The following is a 17,142-nucleotide window of genomic DNA, read 5'->3' on the forward strand; positions in this document are numbered from 1 at the left end:
GGGAAATAGAGTGGTTACATACATGTAGAAAATGTTTTAAGCACTTTTAAGTAGAACATATAAAGCAGCAAGATGATCAATCATCAATGTGACACAATCAGAATTTATTCAGAACAGACATCTCTAATAAGTGCCTGGTTTGCTCTGCTGATTAAAAGTGCATACATATAATTATAGCAGTCTGAAAATACTTTAGTACAGAGGATTACAACTATATTGAATTTGTCAAAAGAAGTTTAGTACTGTTCTTTCATGTAGACAGCAATGGAACAGCAGTTCAATGATGCATTTATAGGGTTATAACAAATATCAATATTGCAAAATCATTTAAAACATATTAGTCATAGCAAACAGTAACATTAACAAACCAAATGAGGTCTACTGGGAACCAACCAATGCGTATTTAGTGGTATGAAAATAAATTCCAATACTGAGAAAACCCTCGAAGTACAAATGCAGATTTCACATACAGATGTCTGAGCAACAGTCTGAGACTGTTCAGGTTATAAAAAAAAAAAATACCACACACACCACTACACACAGTTTTAGCTTCAATGCAGGTACAAATTACTACCAACTAGCTAAAGAGCTAAGATCTAAACCAACAATTCACAATGTGTTATGAGTTTGACTGTTAATTCCAGATACAAAACTAATAAATTATTCTGTAATTCAGTACAACAATCTAAGAGGCTAAGAATAGCAGTAATACTTAAATGATTTTAACCTTTCAGTATACAAACATTTAAAAACAGAAATGTTATTTCATTCATCTTTCCATCACATTTCAGAATGCAGGTGCTTAATAGCTCTAAGTCATTTGTCTTTGAACAGCAGACTTCATTCATGTACAGGTGCTGGTCATAAAATTAGAATATCATGACAAAGTTGATTTATTTCAGTAATTCCATTCAAACAGTGAAACTTGTATATTAGATTCATTCATTACACACAGACTGATGTATTTCAAATGTTTATTTCTTTTAATTTTGATGATTATAACTGACAACTAATGAAAGACCCAAATTCAGTATCTCGGAAAATTAGAATATTGTGAAAAGGTTCAATATTGAAGACACCTGGTGCCACACTCTAATCAGTTAATTAACTCAAAACACCTGCAAAAGCCTTTAAATGGTCTCTCAGTCTAGTTCTGTAGGCTACACAATCATGGGGAACACTGCTGACTTGAAAGTTGTCCAAAAGACGACCATTGACCTGGCACAAGGAGGGCAAGACACAAAAGGTCATTGCTAAAGAGGCTGGCTATTCACAGAGCTCTGTGTCCAAGCACATTAAAAGAGAGGCCAAGGGAAGGACAATATGTGATAGAAAAAAGTGTACAAGCAATAGGGATAACCGCACCCTGGAGAGGATTGTGAAACAAAACCCATTCAAAACTGTGGGGGAGATTCACAAAGAGTGGACTGCAGCTGGAGTCAGTGCTTCAAGAACCACCACGCACAGACGTATGCAAGACATGGGTTTCAGCTGTCGCATTCCTTGTGTCAAGCCACTCTTGAACAAGAGACAGCGTCAGAAGTGTCTCGCCTGGGCTAAAGACAAAAAGGACTGGACTGCTGCTCAGTGGTCCAAAGTTATGTTCTCTGATGAAAGTAAATTTTGCATTTCCTTTGGAAATCAAGGTCCCAGAGTCTGGAGGAAGAGAGGAGAGGCACAGAATCCATGTTTTTTGAGGTCCAGTGTAAAGCTTCCACAGTCAGTGATGGTTTGGGGAGCCATGTCATCTGCTGGCGTTGGTCCATTGTGTTTTCTGAGGTCCAAGGTCAACGCAGCCATCTACCAGGAAGTTTTAGAGCACTTCATGCTTCCTGCTGCTGACAAACTTTATGGAGATGCAGATTTCATTTTCCAACAGGACCTGGCACCTGCACACAGTGCCAAAGCTACCAGTACCTGGTTTAAGGACCATGGTATCCCTGTTCTTGATTGGCCAGCAAACTCGACTGACCTTAACCCCATAGAAAATCTATGGGGTATTGTGAAGAGGAAGATGCAATACGCCAGACCCAACAATTCAGAAGAGCTGAAGGCCACTATCAGAGCAACATGGGCTCTCATAACACCTGAGCAGTGCCACAGACTGATCAACTCCATGCCACGCCGCATTGCTGCAGTAATCCAGGCCAAAGGAGCCCCAACTAAATATTGAGTGCTGTACATGCTCATACTTTTCATGTTCATACCTTTCAGTTGGCCAACATTTCTAAAAATCCTTTTTTTGCATTGGTCTTAATTGATATTCTAATTTTCCGAGATACTGAATTTGGGACTTTCATTAGTTGTCAGTTATAACCATCAAAATTAAAAGAAATAAACATTTGAAATACATCAGTCTGTGTGTAATGAATGAATCTAATATACAAGTTTCACTTTTTGAATGGAATTACTGAAATAAATCAACTTTGTTATGATATTCTAATTTTATGACCAGCACCTGTAATGTGTTCTTTGCACTTTGCATATAGACAAAACCTATTAGCTCCACTGCACCACCAATTGCATTTAGCCACTCTTTTATCACAATGATATAAAAGATAAGCAAGGCTCAGAAAGAATCTGGAATTTGCACTTTTTCATTTTCAACAAAATTTTAATACAAGAATAATCAAATCTTACAACTGAATGGAGAATTGTTTGCTCAGTAACTTCTGAAGGTTTACTTCGCAGAGACATAAAACTAGGTTTTCTCAAATGATATGAAGATTTTTTTAAATATATGGAATCTGTATTTTTATATAAACTAGCACATACTGTACTTAATACAGCTTTAGTAACTTCTCTCTAATGCATTCCATCAAAAGACATTCTTGTAAAGATAAAAAAAAATTATGGCAACAAAACCTGCAGGTGAGCAAAATATTGTTATAGGTTTAATTACTGCTCATAATGTCCAATGGAGTTCACATAGAATAACTCTAAATGCTCTGTGTTTGGGGTATTGTCATGCTTAAAAGTCACTCAACTCATTTTGAAGGCCGCAAAACAGATGATCACTTGCATCATTAAAAAGAAATTGCTAAAAACATCTCTTGACCTTTTGAAGGATAGGATGCACGTCAGAAAAATTGATTGAATGCCGATACACTACATCAGGTAAGTTTCTATCTGGTAACTTTTGTTAAGCTTTTTTGCTTCCCTGAAGTAAAGCTGGTTTGACAGGGATGCAGACCTTGACTTGGGATTTCTTTAGCCCTCATCCATTAAGAGAATGTATCGATAAGCAAGTCAAAGTGACAAGCAGTTCTTTGCAAAATGAAGAAACTAGAGTAACACATTTGCCACGTTCTTTATTTGAGCAATAACTTGGAAATACAAATTGCTTTCCATAATGCTTTGTTACAATAAGTCATTCAGTAATTTAACTGAATGTTAATCTAACCCGCTAAGTCCTGAACAGGGTCGTGGGGGTTTGCTGGAGCCCATCCCAGCAAGTAAAGGGCACAAGGCAGGAACAAACCCTGGACAGGGTACCAGTCCATCACAGAATGAACACACACACACCCCAACCACACACTAGGGCCAATTTAAGATTTTGTGCAGCTAATTCTGTAATAAAAATGTATTTTTTCTGATATTTCCACTTTTTTCCTTACAGTCAGTTAAAGCAAAGTCGAAAACCACAATAAGGGGTAAAAGAGTCAAGAAGTTTAAGAAAATATTTTCTTTCTAAGACATTAATATTGCATAATACTTTTGGAGCTTATTTTGTCCATTACTTTATTACCAGCATAAGACAATAGTTAACCTCCTATTCATTAGGAGTCATTGCAGAAATTCCTAGTGTAAGTGTTTAGTGCTCGCTAGTACTTCATAATAGGTGTGGCTTCATTAGGCATCTAGGTACATAAGTGAGTATAATATTCCAGGGCTCCATACTGCGACTAAAATGTTCGCAAATGCAACCAAAAACAGGCTTTGGTGATGAGTTTAAAAAAAAAAAAAAAATTATTGAGTGGATGTACTATTAATATAAAGGGTTGATGGGGGGGGGTGAGTCCCAAGGTTATTTAAGTTAAAGAAAACTAAAATCAAAACTGAAACTATTACTAAAAAAGAATTTTCGTAAACTGAAATAAAATTAACAAAACCGAAATGAAAAACTAAAACTAAAAGAAAGACTAACTGAAATAAAATAATTTACTAAAAAATTTTTAGTTTTTGGATGAAAATTCTTGCCGTTAGTCTTTAACCATTGTAACTTTTAACTCTAAAACAGAAAGATATTCACCACCCGTATGTATTCATCCAGAGAACAGCAACTGAAGATGGAGGGCAGCTGTTAACACAGCATTTGTGGTGACAGAGTGTGCTGAATACAGACATGTACAGCTCAAAATACCTGATATTTTAAAATATAATTCTGATACTGGATTATTTTTACAATATTTGTTCCCTTTTTTTCCATTTTTTTTTTCTCTCTCTTAAAATAGATAGTTGAAATATATTCTTTTTGTTCTTAACATCAGCCATAGCATACATATTGTATACCAGGGATTTCTCCTGCCTTGCATCCAGACCTGCCAGGGTAGGCACCAGGTTTCTTGTGATTCTACGCTGGATAAACAGGTTTATATAAGGTATATAGTTATATATAAGTTATAAACCGCTATCTTTCAGTTAACCATTTTGAAACATGGTAATACAGAAAATGATGAGAAAATTGTGAGCAAGAGCCATGGTAAGAAAGAACAATTGACGTTGTAGCCTCTTAACAAACATGATTGTCAAGGAAGGCATGCAAGTCAAATAGCCTCTGCTTGAGGAAAACTTGGTTAACTGGGTTAGCACCAAACAAGAAAACATCCGTGCTACCACCACAATTGCCATTCATCTTAAAGCGCATGCTATGGCAGCTGAAATAAAAACTGTTGTTGCTGGTGGTCTATATTGGGTATTCACTGCTAAGAAGAAGCTGTCAGATGAAGGGAAGAAAAATGTGGCTAATTTCATGTCATTTATACATGACACCATCAATTAACATCAAATGAATGCAGCTGCTATTATCCACGACAACGAAGTGCCAATGTTATTCAATGTTCCTGAACAATTTTACAAACTGCAAAAACAGTACTGATTACAACGGGCCATGAAACAACATGTTTCACTGTTGTCTTATTATGCGCTGTTAACAGAGATAAGCTGAACCCAACTGATCATTTTTAAATGTGTAATTCTGCATGTGAAAAATTATTGTCCAGTGTTATTGTTGTGTGCAACAGAAAAGAATGAAAGAAAACTAATTTGATGATAGAATGGTTGGAGCACTGCTAACACATCTGATCATGTGACTTCTTTGCTCCAAAAATTGCTATTGATCATCGAATCCACAGCTGCCCACAGGGTTGAAGGTACTGATAAAAGTTGATGCCTTTGGACATTGCTGTCAACTGCTCATTAGAGCGTCATGGGCAAAGTGAGTGAAAAAAATAAATACATTTTAAAAATGGACAACGTGTGCATTCATTTACACCATCTGTCTTTTAGCATCATGTGTCACATGCAGAAGTATGTCAGTGGGTCTTCAAGTTTCTGGAAAAACATTCAAGTTGAGACCATTCAGAGCGGCTTCAGAAAGGCAGACATATGACCTGTAATATCTGAAAATCTAGTTGCATCTAATATTGCATTGTCTGATCAGGATTTTGCCAGAACTAATGACATAAAAGCTGATAAAATAAGAAAACTGTTTGAGGACAGTGAATTTGGTGAAACTGACAGCTTTGAATAAAATTCCAGTGTGAATAAGCAGAATTTATTTTTTGGCAACCTGCCAAAGTGATATTGTCTCACTGCTTGTCTTTATTATCTTATCTATACTAATAAAAGGCAAAGCCCTCACTGACTCACTCACTCACTCACTCACTCACTCACTTATCACTAATTCTCCAACTTCCCGTGTAGGTAGAAGGCTGAAATTTGGCAGGCTCATTCCTTACAGCTTACTTACAAAAGTTAAGCAGGTTTCATTTCGAAGTTCTACACGTAACGATCATAACGGTCGATAACGGTCAACAACGTCCGCCATATTGAACTTTCTTATTCATGGCCCCATCTTCACGAAATTTGGTAGGCGGCTTCCCTCGCTAACCGAAACCAATGTACGTACTTATTTCGTGGTATGACGCCACTGTCAGCCGCCATATTGAACTTTCCAACGTCACTAATTTTCCAACTTTCCGTGTAGGTAGAAGGCTGAAATTTGGCAGGTTCATTCCTTACAGCTTACTTACAACAATTAAGCAGGTTTCATTTCGAAATTCTACGCGTAACGGTCATAACGGGCAACAACGTCCGCCATGTTGAACTTTCTTATTTACGGCCCCATCTTCACGAAATTTGGTAGGTGGCTTCCCTTAGCTAACCGAAACCAATGTACGTACTTATTTCGGTGGTATGACGCCACTATCAGCCGCCATATTGAATTTTCAACAGTCTTTGTTACTTATGGGCCCATCTTCAAGAAATTATATCGATCAAAGAACTGTCACTTACCGAGTGGTTTCTATGCCCAGAGATACCACCTACCTTTTCCATTCTCTTTGTTACATATTGCGCGGCCATATCAGGCTCACTCTTGATATCCGAAGGAACATTGTGTCTTATGTATTGAATGACTGGGACAGGTTCAAGGTGTGGACTGATGACGGTACAGGAGATAATTATACTACACAGGAGCACTAGAAGAGTGAAATGCTTAAGCCCTTCGCCTATGGTTCTGCATGTGAGTTGATTGCTGCCGCTGAATTGTTCGGTTGTTGCTTTCAAGTGTACCAAAATAGCCAAATATTTTACACCTTTCGACAACCGCCAATGCCTCTTAAACATCTTAGATTCACAGGTGACGATTTCAGTAGTGGACACTTTGATGTTAATGAATGTTTAAACTCTCAAATGCTGGACGTGATTTTATCGATGAAACTGGTTGTGTGCTCACGACGCTTCACAGATGCCGAATGTCACTTCAACACAACTAATCCTGTAAATACTGTCGTAATTGAAACAAACCATGAAACTCAAACCGATTATGACAGCAGCAATCCAAGCTATGAGATTTGAGACAAGATTACTGTTCACATGGCCAACTGTAAGTTGCATGCTCAAGAGTAAGCTCAGCGCACAGCTTGGTCATGTTACAACCGGAGGGCCGAACTGACAACGTGGCACACAAAGAGATCCAAAACAAATAATTATTGCCATATTTTACCTCAGTTTAAAAAGGTTTAATTTTCTTCTTAATAAAAATTTTAATGCAGTACTTCGCCGCTGTGAAGCGCGGGTATTTTGCTAGTGGGTAAAATAAAAACAAATTCTTCAAAAATCAGACAATGTGATTTTCTGGATTTTTTTTCCCTCATTTTGTCTCTCATAGTTAAGGTTTACCTATGATGAAAATTACAGGCCTCTCTCATCTTTTTAAGTAGGAGAACTTGCACAATTGGAGGCTGACTAAATACTTTTTTGCCCCACTGTAAATTGTAATTAACATTTACTTTCATTTAAGTAATTCTAATTTATGTTTTCACTATAGTAAATACCAGTGACTGACCTATAAACACTTTGTAACATAACCTAACTTTATCTTACTGTTATTGGTAAATAGCTGGTATGAGCATGCAAAAACCTGCAAGTTTACATTAACGGTAAATAAATCTTTATTGCAAAGCAACGTACCATAGTTGCCAGGAATTTCTTCCTGTGCAATAGCCATACAATAGATATATAAGGCAATAAATACAATTAAGTGCAATTTATCCATTAATCCATCCATTTTCTAAACCTGCTTATCCAAGGGAAAGCCACAGGGAGCCTATTTGAGCAAAAAATGGTGCAAGACAGGAGAAACCCCTAAAAAACACTAGTCCATCTAATGGTGAACACACACACACACCAATCCACCTAACCTGCATGTCTTTAGAAACAAATTGGACCACCCAGAGGAAAACCAGAAGGACACATTGAGAACATGCAAACCCCACACAGAGAGTACCCAATCCTCGAATCCAGTTCTCCTTGTCTTTAAATATTCCACTACACAGAAAGGCTATATGAGATGAGGAAAAGCCAGGAATGTTTGGGTTTCCGAATGTTTCAGATTTCAGATGTTAGAAAGGCACTATGTTGTGTATAAACCACATATTACTGTAAAACCACCAGCAGGATCAGCATTTCTGCAGCTAAAAATATGAGTCCTGGCAATAATGCCAGTCCAGTTGCTTTGTAGTTTCAACATGCAAAAGTGTTGCTTAAACCTTTTAGTAGTTACCTGGTAGTCCAACCACAAAGAGCCAAGATACAGGACGACATCTGTACAGAAAGAGGCTCTGCAAAAAATTTAAGAGGTGCAGTCCCTTGTTCTTTCAGGTTGTCCTCAATAAGGTGTAAAAGAATACTGATAGTATCTTCAGATATAGACTAGTTAAAAAAGAAAGAGGATTATTAATCTAAAGTATTTAAATGTAGTTTAAAATCTGTTATTAGGACAATAGCTTTATATTGTCTAAATACATTACAGTAATATGGTACAAAACATATCAAAAAAGAGAAACTGCACAAATGTCTATTTTGTGAACTTGCTTTTTGGCTATAGGGTGTTGAATCCATCCTTGTAGCATCAATAACACTAGTCCAAACCAGTCCATTCTAGAACACAATCCTATTCTCACTAATCCCAGGCTAATTTATAGCAGTCAGTAAAGTTAGCATACATGTATAAGATTTGAGGGAAATCTGAAAATCTGAATGCTTGGAGTAGATATGCAGACTCAACAAAGTACACAGTAAACAGAATGGGAATCAGATCCAGGTTCCTCAAGCTATAATGCAGCATGCCTATACATTGCACTAGATGCTCCTAAACTGTATGGGTACTTCCATTGTTGTATTTAAAAGACATAACCAGCATTCTGTAATTTAGAAAAGATTTAAAACAAACCATGTTTTTAAGGTCTTCAGGTTTAATGGATGGCAGCTGCAGTTCTAAAAGGCATAAAGTTTTATAACGTTGCACAAGTCCATTGAGTAGTACTGAATATTCACTTAAAGGCAAAGTCCAGTAGTGATCTAGAACATTAAAAAATATATAGTTTAATAATTAAAAAGTGTAATTTCAAAGTTCTCTGTGATTATGTAATAGAATGGATAAACCTGGAAAATGTTTTTCACAGGAGTGTACTGGGAAGCTTGTTAAAGCCGTCTAGCCATCAGGATTCTCGGTACTTCATGCGTTTGGCAGATTACAGCATTTCAAAGACACATTTTAGCAACAATCAGCTTGGAAATAGTAATAATGTATTAACAGATAGGACTACATGTTATGGTGCACATACCATTGATTAGAACTAGGAATGCATTGATACCATTTTTTTTTAGATCACGTACAACTACCGATACTTCTTTTTTAGTATTCATCAATTCCAGTACCACTATATTGAGGCTGGATGATAGTATCTGTTTATATCTATCAATTGTCAGCTTCACTGTCAACATCATAATTTTTAATAAAATAATTCAGAAGTGAATAAACAAGTCAAAGTAGGGTACATTACAGAGATTAGATTACAACACCTTTTTAAAATGGCTCAAATTCCACAGGGAAAAATAAATCAAAAATCACATACAATTAATGTATGTAAACCAAACCAACATTGTTTAAAGTCTTTCAACATGGGATGTAATAGAAGAACACAGTGTTCATAGGAATTTGGCTAAGCATAACATTAACATTTTTCCTACTGGCATCTCATTTTTTTAAGGTAGTTAGCTCAGTGACAAAGATATACAGGTCAAAGTCATTAGAGGACAACTGCCACTAGACAGGTCTAGGACTCTTTTGGAAAGGTAACTGGCACATTCCTTTTGAAACTCTGCATGTTCACCTGTGAGCTTGTTTCTGTTTTCATTAACAATACTACAGTGCACTAAATAATCTCTCACACTCTACACTACCTCATAGTGCCAAAAAGTATTTCCTTGACATCAGAAGCAAAGCGAGGAACCAGTACATAAGTGGTTTGCCTGAATGAGAAACTGTGGTCTCTCCCATGAATGATTCCAGCTGTATGGCACCAGCTACTGGAACACAGTGCATTGATGCTGCTACAAGGTCATCTATGATCTCATTAAACACACAAGCCAAACTACTACTCGGCTGGTCCCTCCAGGGTACTTTGGCAGGCAGTGCTGCATAATCCTGTCCAGCTACCTCTGGGTCACACAATTCCTGCAGCTCCAGCAACAATATCTTTTTGGCCTCCTTGGCTATATTGATATTTGAAAAGAACTAATCCTTATGTCTATAACATGCTGTTCTTAATTGAAGTGCTTCACAGATCCTATTAGAAAAGGATACCTTGGATAGAGTAGAGTGATGATGCTGAATGTCCTTTAAATGGGAGTATGCTAAAATGGAATGGTTAAAATGCCCAACTGTCATAGCATCTGCAACACTTTGTTATGCAACAAAAAAAAAACCCTCCGCTACTGCCAGCCAGAAGTGTATAAGCAACACAGGAAAATCTTGGGACTCCAGCATCATTGATGCCTTTTATCATATTTTTGGCATTGTCGTCGAGTGCAACGTGCCCAAGTGCCAAGCATTTCCTGAATTGCATCTGCTATTGTGTGGCCTGTATGGGAACCTTGAAACTGTTTTGCACGCAGCATAACACACTAGAGAACGAAACTCTCATCTCACCAATGTACAGTTAAGGTTATGATAGATATTGGACAAATAGTGCTGCTCCAGATGTCACTTGTGAAACAGACATCTGTCAAGTTGTGCACTAAGCTGCAGACATGCTTTTTTACAAACTTGTTTGATATTTTTTTCTCTCCTTGCTAAAGTCTGCCACAATGTGGGCTGAAACTGCATGCTGCCAGAGGCAATTTTGCCATGCTCATTCTAATGTTTACTTTCACAGTTTGCTAGGATTTGGTATTAATCATTAATTAATTAAAAAAAAAAACTTCCACATTTTTGCGCTTAAGGGCACCTAATCGTACAAGAGTGTTAATAATATTCGTTATAGGCATTGGGGCATTTTTACAAGTACAGGAGCACTATAGCGGACCAAAATCTGATAATAGTAGTGGTATTGTTGGATCCCTAATTACAACAGTGCCAAATGTAATCCTTTATAAATAGATTATTTGACATTTATTCAAAGAGTAAGTATGAAAACCTTAAAACATACTGGAAAATTACACAAGACTTACCAGATAAAAAAAAAAAAAACACACAACATGCATGCATAATTGCAGCCACCTACTATAGTTGGAATTCTTCACTCTCCAAAATATAATTGTCAAAAATATATTTTGTTAGAAAAATTAAATAACCTGTACTTGGGCAATCCGGCCAGAAGCAGAATTTCTCATGGGACTTTTTTAAACAAGCTTGCAGTTCTTCTATTCTTTCTTTATCTGTAAATAAATTTATTAAAATATTTCAAATTACTATTCAAATTACAAAAGTGAATTCACTTTGCAAGAATAATCAGCAGGACTTACATTTAGCAATATCTTGTGTAGGTTGAAGAGTTGCACAAAGAAAGGCCTGACAGCTCGAGCATTTTAACATTTCAAAGTCAATGTTTATCCATCCATATCTGGCACACTGAAGTGGAGAAAGTTCTGCAGGTTTTCCAGCCCATTTTAAAGAGTATGTCACAGGTTAAGAATATTGTAATTGTGTTTATAGTTAGGTATCTACCAAATGCAAGTTTGACATAAATCTTTATCAAAGTGCTGTATTTAACAAATGAAAGGGCTAGATATTTTCAATTAATTAATCTTCGAATTCCAAATAATCCAGTTATAGGGTCATGGTGTTCTGGAGCCAAGCCCTACTTCTAGTCTGAATGTGGATTATATTCAAAAACATCAAAGCCTTAGGGGAAAAAGTAAATGTTTAAGAAGATTCATACCAACTGGTGAAATCACCTGTAAAATGCCAAGTTGTAAATGCTGGAACCATAAAAAAATCTGTTCATTATTCTAAATATGTAGTTGCTAAGTATATTGCTAGAAAAGAGCAGGGGAAACTTGATAAGAGCATAATTATTTTAAATATAGTGTTAATCTCTTCAGAGTGTGACAACCTACAAGCCAAATACTGGACAAAGACTGGTCACACAAAAAAATATAATTAGTCATTTGAGCTACTATATGGAACTGATACATACATAAAAGAACAGAAAATCAAAAAATAAATGGTGACTCATATTTTGCCATTAAAATCCTGCCAAGAAAAGTATTTTTATTCAGTACTTAAAAAGAATTAAACTGATATTGTATTTTTTGTGCCTATATGTAGGACACTGTACTATGACTGCGAACACATGTAAAATATTTTTTTAAATGTACAGTACAGTAAAATACATGCTTCTTACATGTCCTAAGTGTTTTAAAGGATATTGTATATGATTCCACTCTGCTGAAAAAGGCTTCCTTGCTCACAATATCACCAGCAGCAAGTTCGATTCCATTGACAGAGTCCTGTTGTGCAACAGGTTCTGGACTACAAAAACAAGTGGAGGTTAAAGTAATTTTCACAAAAGTTGTTAAAACACTAAAACAAGTTTTATAATATTTATTACTTAATGAAAATTAAACATGTACTCACAAATATATAACTTACTGCTTGGAAAACATCCTAAAAACATTTGTGAAGTGACAATCAACTGCACTCAGAATGGAAACCATTGAGCACTTCCACAGTAGTTTGCCAATCCCCTTAATTGAAGAAAAAATTATCAAAGCATGTGCAATGGCTGAATCAAAAATCAAAAAAGGTTTCCATCCATGGCAGTGCAGTGGTGAGCACTACTGCTTCATAGACCCAGAGTCCTCGATTCACAGCTTGGGTACTACCTTTGCGGACATGGTATATTCTGCTGTCTTACTTAGACATCTATGATTGGTTAACTAGAAACTACAGCCATGTGAAAAAGTAAGTACACCTCTTGCAAACTGATGACTTTTTAAACTTGAGTCAACATTATCTCTTCATGCAAACAATGCCTACAGATAAAGGTGATGTACTTGAACAAATGACATGCTGTATAAAATTGACATGCTATATATTCATTTTCATAATATAAAATAACAAAAATGCAGATTTTCACACTGAAAAATTAAACACGCCCGTTAGACATGTACCATCATTTCAAATCCATAAAATTAGAATCAGGTGTTCAGATAAGGTGCTAATGATTACAGTGTATGCAAGCAGACCCTGTCTTAAACCACACATATCTAGGGTCAGGTGTTCTCTTTGCTATTAACATTTGTGGTGTCATCATGCCAAGAACAAAAGAGCTCTCCAAGGCCAGACCCTCAGAAAGAAGGTTATGAATGCCTAGGAGTCTGAAAAGCGCTTTAAAAAGACTGTCAAATCATTCAAAACCAATTATTCCAATGTAAGAAAAGTCCACAAGTGGCATAGATTTCAAAGGACTGTAGAATTTGTTCAGGGCTTGCCGGGCTATGAAAAACAGCCTAGGAGCTGACCCTTTGATACTATTCAAGAACCCCAAAATTTCATTGCATGATCTGCAGGTTACACCTGAAAAAGTTGGTGTCAAAGTGCATGTATATGCAATCAGATATTTGACCTGCATGCGTAGTGGGCCAAGAGAAGCTTTAACTGTACAAAAGAAACATTTGCCATTCAGCATATAAGCAAAGACCAGGCCTTCTGGAACAATATGCTCTGGACAGAAGAAATAAAGATAGAAGTTGTCATGATACAGTAACAGAACTGTGATGCATGTTAGAGGAAACTTTACGGTTTAGGGTTACTTAACTGCCTCAGGGCCTGGGCAGCTTTCACTCACCAAGTCAAGTATGAATACTGCCATCACATCAAAGTATGCTTGATAAGAATATTGAGTCATTCTGTCCAAAAAATGAAGTTGAACCGGAAAAGGACTTTACAACATAATTCAAAGGACACTAACAAATACACTGAGAAAATCCGAAACAAAGGATTATGGACAAGAGCCATCAAATTATACCAAAATTAGGGTTCAAATTCTCATATTAAAGAACTATTTGAACATAGGTTAAACATCGTAAGCGCTATTACATGCACATTTGTATTTAATGTGCCCTTGTATGCTTCGTTATTTTAGATTTTTTGCTTGTAGTGAGATGCGTGGAGCACTTATGACACGTAAAATGATGGACAAGTGACATGATTAAAGTGAAAAGTGGAACTAGGAAACTTCGCATGCCTGTAATGCATATTTGAATACCATGCAAAATCGTTCGCATTATTTAAACACATATGTTGCTTTAGTCCTTGTATGCTGGTCCACTGTGTGCCTTTATGCGGGGTGGGGGTGGTCGGGTTGCAGGTAGTCTCTACAGACTCCGCAAAAATACAACACATGTAACCTTAATTTTTTTTATTTTGCCTTTGTTTTAGGAATTGTGTCAAGCCGGCAGCCGCAAAATGGCAGGTGTTGGTTGAGGTAGCCAAGTATTCTTTCATGACACTGAAAGTGCTGTTCAAAATGCCTATTTTAAACCCATTACAATAATACTAGGAGAATAAAAATAAATAAATCAGAAAAATGGCGTTTACTTTTCCATTATGTTTAATGAGTAATAAAACCATTTTTTGTTAGCAATGACGGATGAATATCTTAACGATTTTACAACAACAAATCTGGGTTCTCAGTTTTAAGGGTGAAATGGAACAGAATTGGGAGAAAACGGATAATACTAGAGCGCTGGATAATTTTTTAAAATCTACAAACACCTTTCAGCTATTTAAAGTATGTACCAGCCTACATTTGCTTGTGGACAGTTAAACCAGGCTCTTGACGATTCCAGTATTTTTTTTATCTTGAAAACATAAAGCATGAACCAATACTGGACGAGAGGCATGCGAATTGTAAAGCAGATCACTGAAGTAGTCAGGGAGCATTCCTGCATTTACAAAAAAAGTTTCTTATCAAAATAATTGAACACCTTTAAATGAAGATATTTAAAAGTTAAGTAAGGATAATATATTAAAATGGCATGTTTTGTAATGATATTTTAAGTAGGTTTTATCCTTCATTAACTAACCAAACTGCAAACTTAGAATTACTTATATTAACGTGTTCGTTATCAACAGACTACAATTCAGAGGGACACATTTACATAAAATATTACAGCTTCATCTATAAAACTTACATATTCAGAGCAAGGTTCTCCGTTGCAATACCCTCTGCTAATATCTGCCGAACTTTCTGCGGAGTAACTTGTGGCGATTTCAATTTTTCTCCTGAAAGATCGCTGGTTTCTGAAGAACCACTCGGCGCCGCCATATTCTGTCCTAAGCTTATTGTTTCCCCTTGCAACGATATCTCGATGCTTTGGTTCCGTGCAAAGAAAGGACCGGGAAAATTCTTCCAACTGCGAGCTAAACTGTACTGTCCTAAATTTAGTACGTAACACTTTATGCATCGCTTTTTAGCATCGCATTAACCAATCAACGGGAATGTGGCTGAAAAATAATCTGTACTGTAATTGTCGATTAACGGCCTTTTTAAATAATCGACACATTTAAAATACCTTTTATAGATATCTATGATACATATACTTCAAAATATAATAAATGCATTTTTAGAAATCAGATTGCATCTCAGGTTATTTAAAAATTATATCCTGGTCACTTTGTGATATCTAAAATGCAGTATCTAGAATGCTGTAGCACCAGAATGGGTTCTGTGCTCTTTACATGGCTCCATTAAGTGGCTCGCTGTCCTTAAAAGGACTGCTTGCTGTTGCAGCACTAGTTGGATTTTTGTTTGCAACATTGCAGGCTTGCCATTTTTATAGGTACCCCTGCCACTGGCTCTGAAGCTGCTCATTTACATGATGTAATGCCCGCTCATAGTGGTGGCGACTAGTGATGTGCAATGAAACAAACTAGTTCTTTTGTACTTGTCGGTCTCTGAATGAACATACTGGTACAGTGACATTACAGAACAAATCTTTTTGAAGCACACACAGTGCATGCTACATTTTATATTACATTCCGTGACAGTCTGGAACTATTATCTTTAACTTCACTTAATCAATAACTGACATCTAGCCAATGACTGACTTATTAGATGACACCAAGTACAGTACCTCCCATTGATCGGTTCACTCTTACTAAGTGACTATGACTGTCTCAATACACTGACCGATTTAATGAACCAGTATGCCCCCTACTGATTTGGAGAACCAGTTCAAATTTGTTCACAGACTGAAGACAAGTGACTCTCACTACAGTATATACACTGAACTAGTTCACCGAAAGAATCAAGTTGTGTCCTGAACTGTAGACAAAAGACATTGAATCTCAGTTCAGTGCACTAATGATATATATATATATATAGAAAATTGCATCAGAAAGATTTATCATGAAGTGTACACTATTCTAAGGTTCTAATTGTACAATTCTATTTATTGATGAAATTTTATTCATTTTAAAAATTAAATTAAAGTATTATTATTATGGTTATTATTATGTGTGATTGTACAATTGCTTTTTTCTATTTATTGTTGAAATTTTATTTATTGACAGAATTCAATAAAGAGGATTATTATTATTATTATTACTATTATTATTATTATTATGTGTACATTACTTATTTGGTTGCTTGCTTTTTATATTGTTTATATTGTTGGTGCTTAAACTTGTTACACTGTTATGACACTATTCTACATTTAAAACTAGAATACAGCTTAGAAGTGATCAAATCAGTGATTCAAAGATTTTAATCATTTTGGTGAACTGAACAAAATTAATTGAATCATTAAAAAGAATATTTTTACATATTACTAGTGGTGACTCACAGTAGGTTGATGTGCCATTACATTTTCCAACCCGCTGAATCTGAACACTTTTCCCAATTACATAAGATGGAAGTAAGGCTCCACCAGCATCTGTGCACCCAGGCAAACAGGCCTTTGCATATGGATAAGTGTTAGTGAAGCTACAGAGGAAGTAGTCTCTCAGCTGTCTTCCTCCTTGTACTGATGCTGCAAATGGCACTGCAGATCCTAGACCTAATCCTTAATACTATCCAGCAGTTCCTTAGAAAATCTAAGCAGGTACAATGCAATCTCCATTGTACA

At 36.2% G+C, this 17,142-nt stretch overlaps 1 protein-coding gene across 1 annotated transcript in view; it reads right to left on the reverse strand.

The window, feature by feature from the left end:
• Positions 1 to 15,416, reverse strand: part of zc3hc1 (zinc finger, C3HC-type containing 1) — a 53,067-nt gene extending 37,651 nt beyond the window's left edge. Inside the window, exons 1-6 of the mRNA XM_039760995.1 lie at positions 15,208 to 15,416; positions 12,439 to 12,541; positions 11,533 to 11,683; positions 11,362 to 11,445; positions 8,957 to 9,084; positions 8,288 to 8,436 (exon numbers count right to left, since the gene is read on the reverse strand). Coding sequence (XP_039616929.1) covers positions 8,288 to 8,436; positions 8,957 to 9,084; positions 11,362 to 11,445; positions 11,533 to 11,683; positions 12,439 to 12,541; positions 15,208 to 15,341 — 749 coding nt within the window. The 5' untranslated portion in view covers positions 15,342 to 15,416. The remainder of the gene's footprint in view (positions 1 to 8,287; positions 8,437 to 8,956; positions 9,085 to 11,361; positions 11,446 to 11,532; positions 11,684 to 12,438; positions 12,542 to 15,207) is intronic.
• Between the last annotated feature and the right edge of the window lie 1,726 nt (positions 15,417 to 17,142).

The sequence above is a fragment of the Polypterus senegalus genome, chromosome 8 (assembly GCF_016835505.1).
Source record: "Polypterus senegalus isolate Bchr_013 chromosome 8, ASM1683550v1, whole genome shotgun sequence".
Classification (NCBI taxonomy): Eukaryota; Metazoa; Chordata; class Cladistia; order Polypteriformes; family Polypteridae; genus Polypterus; species Polypterus senegalus.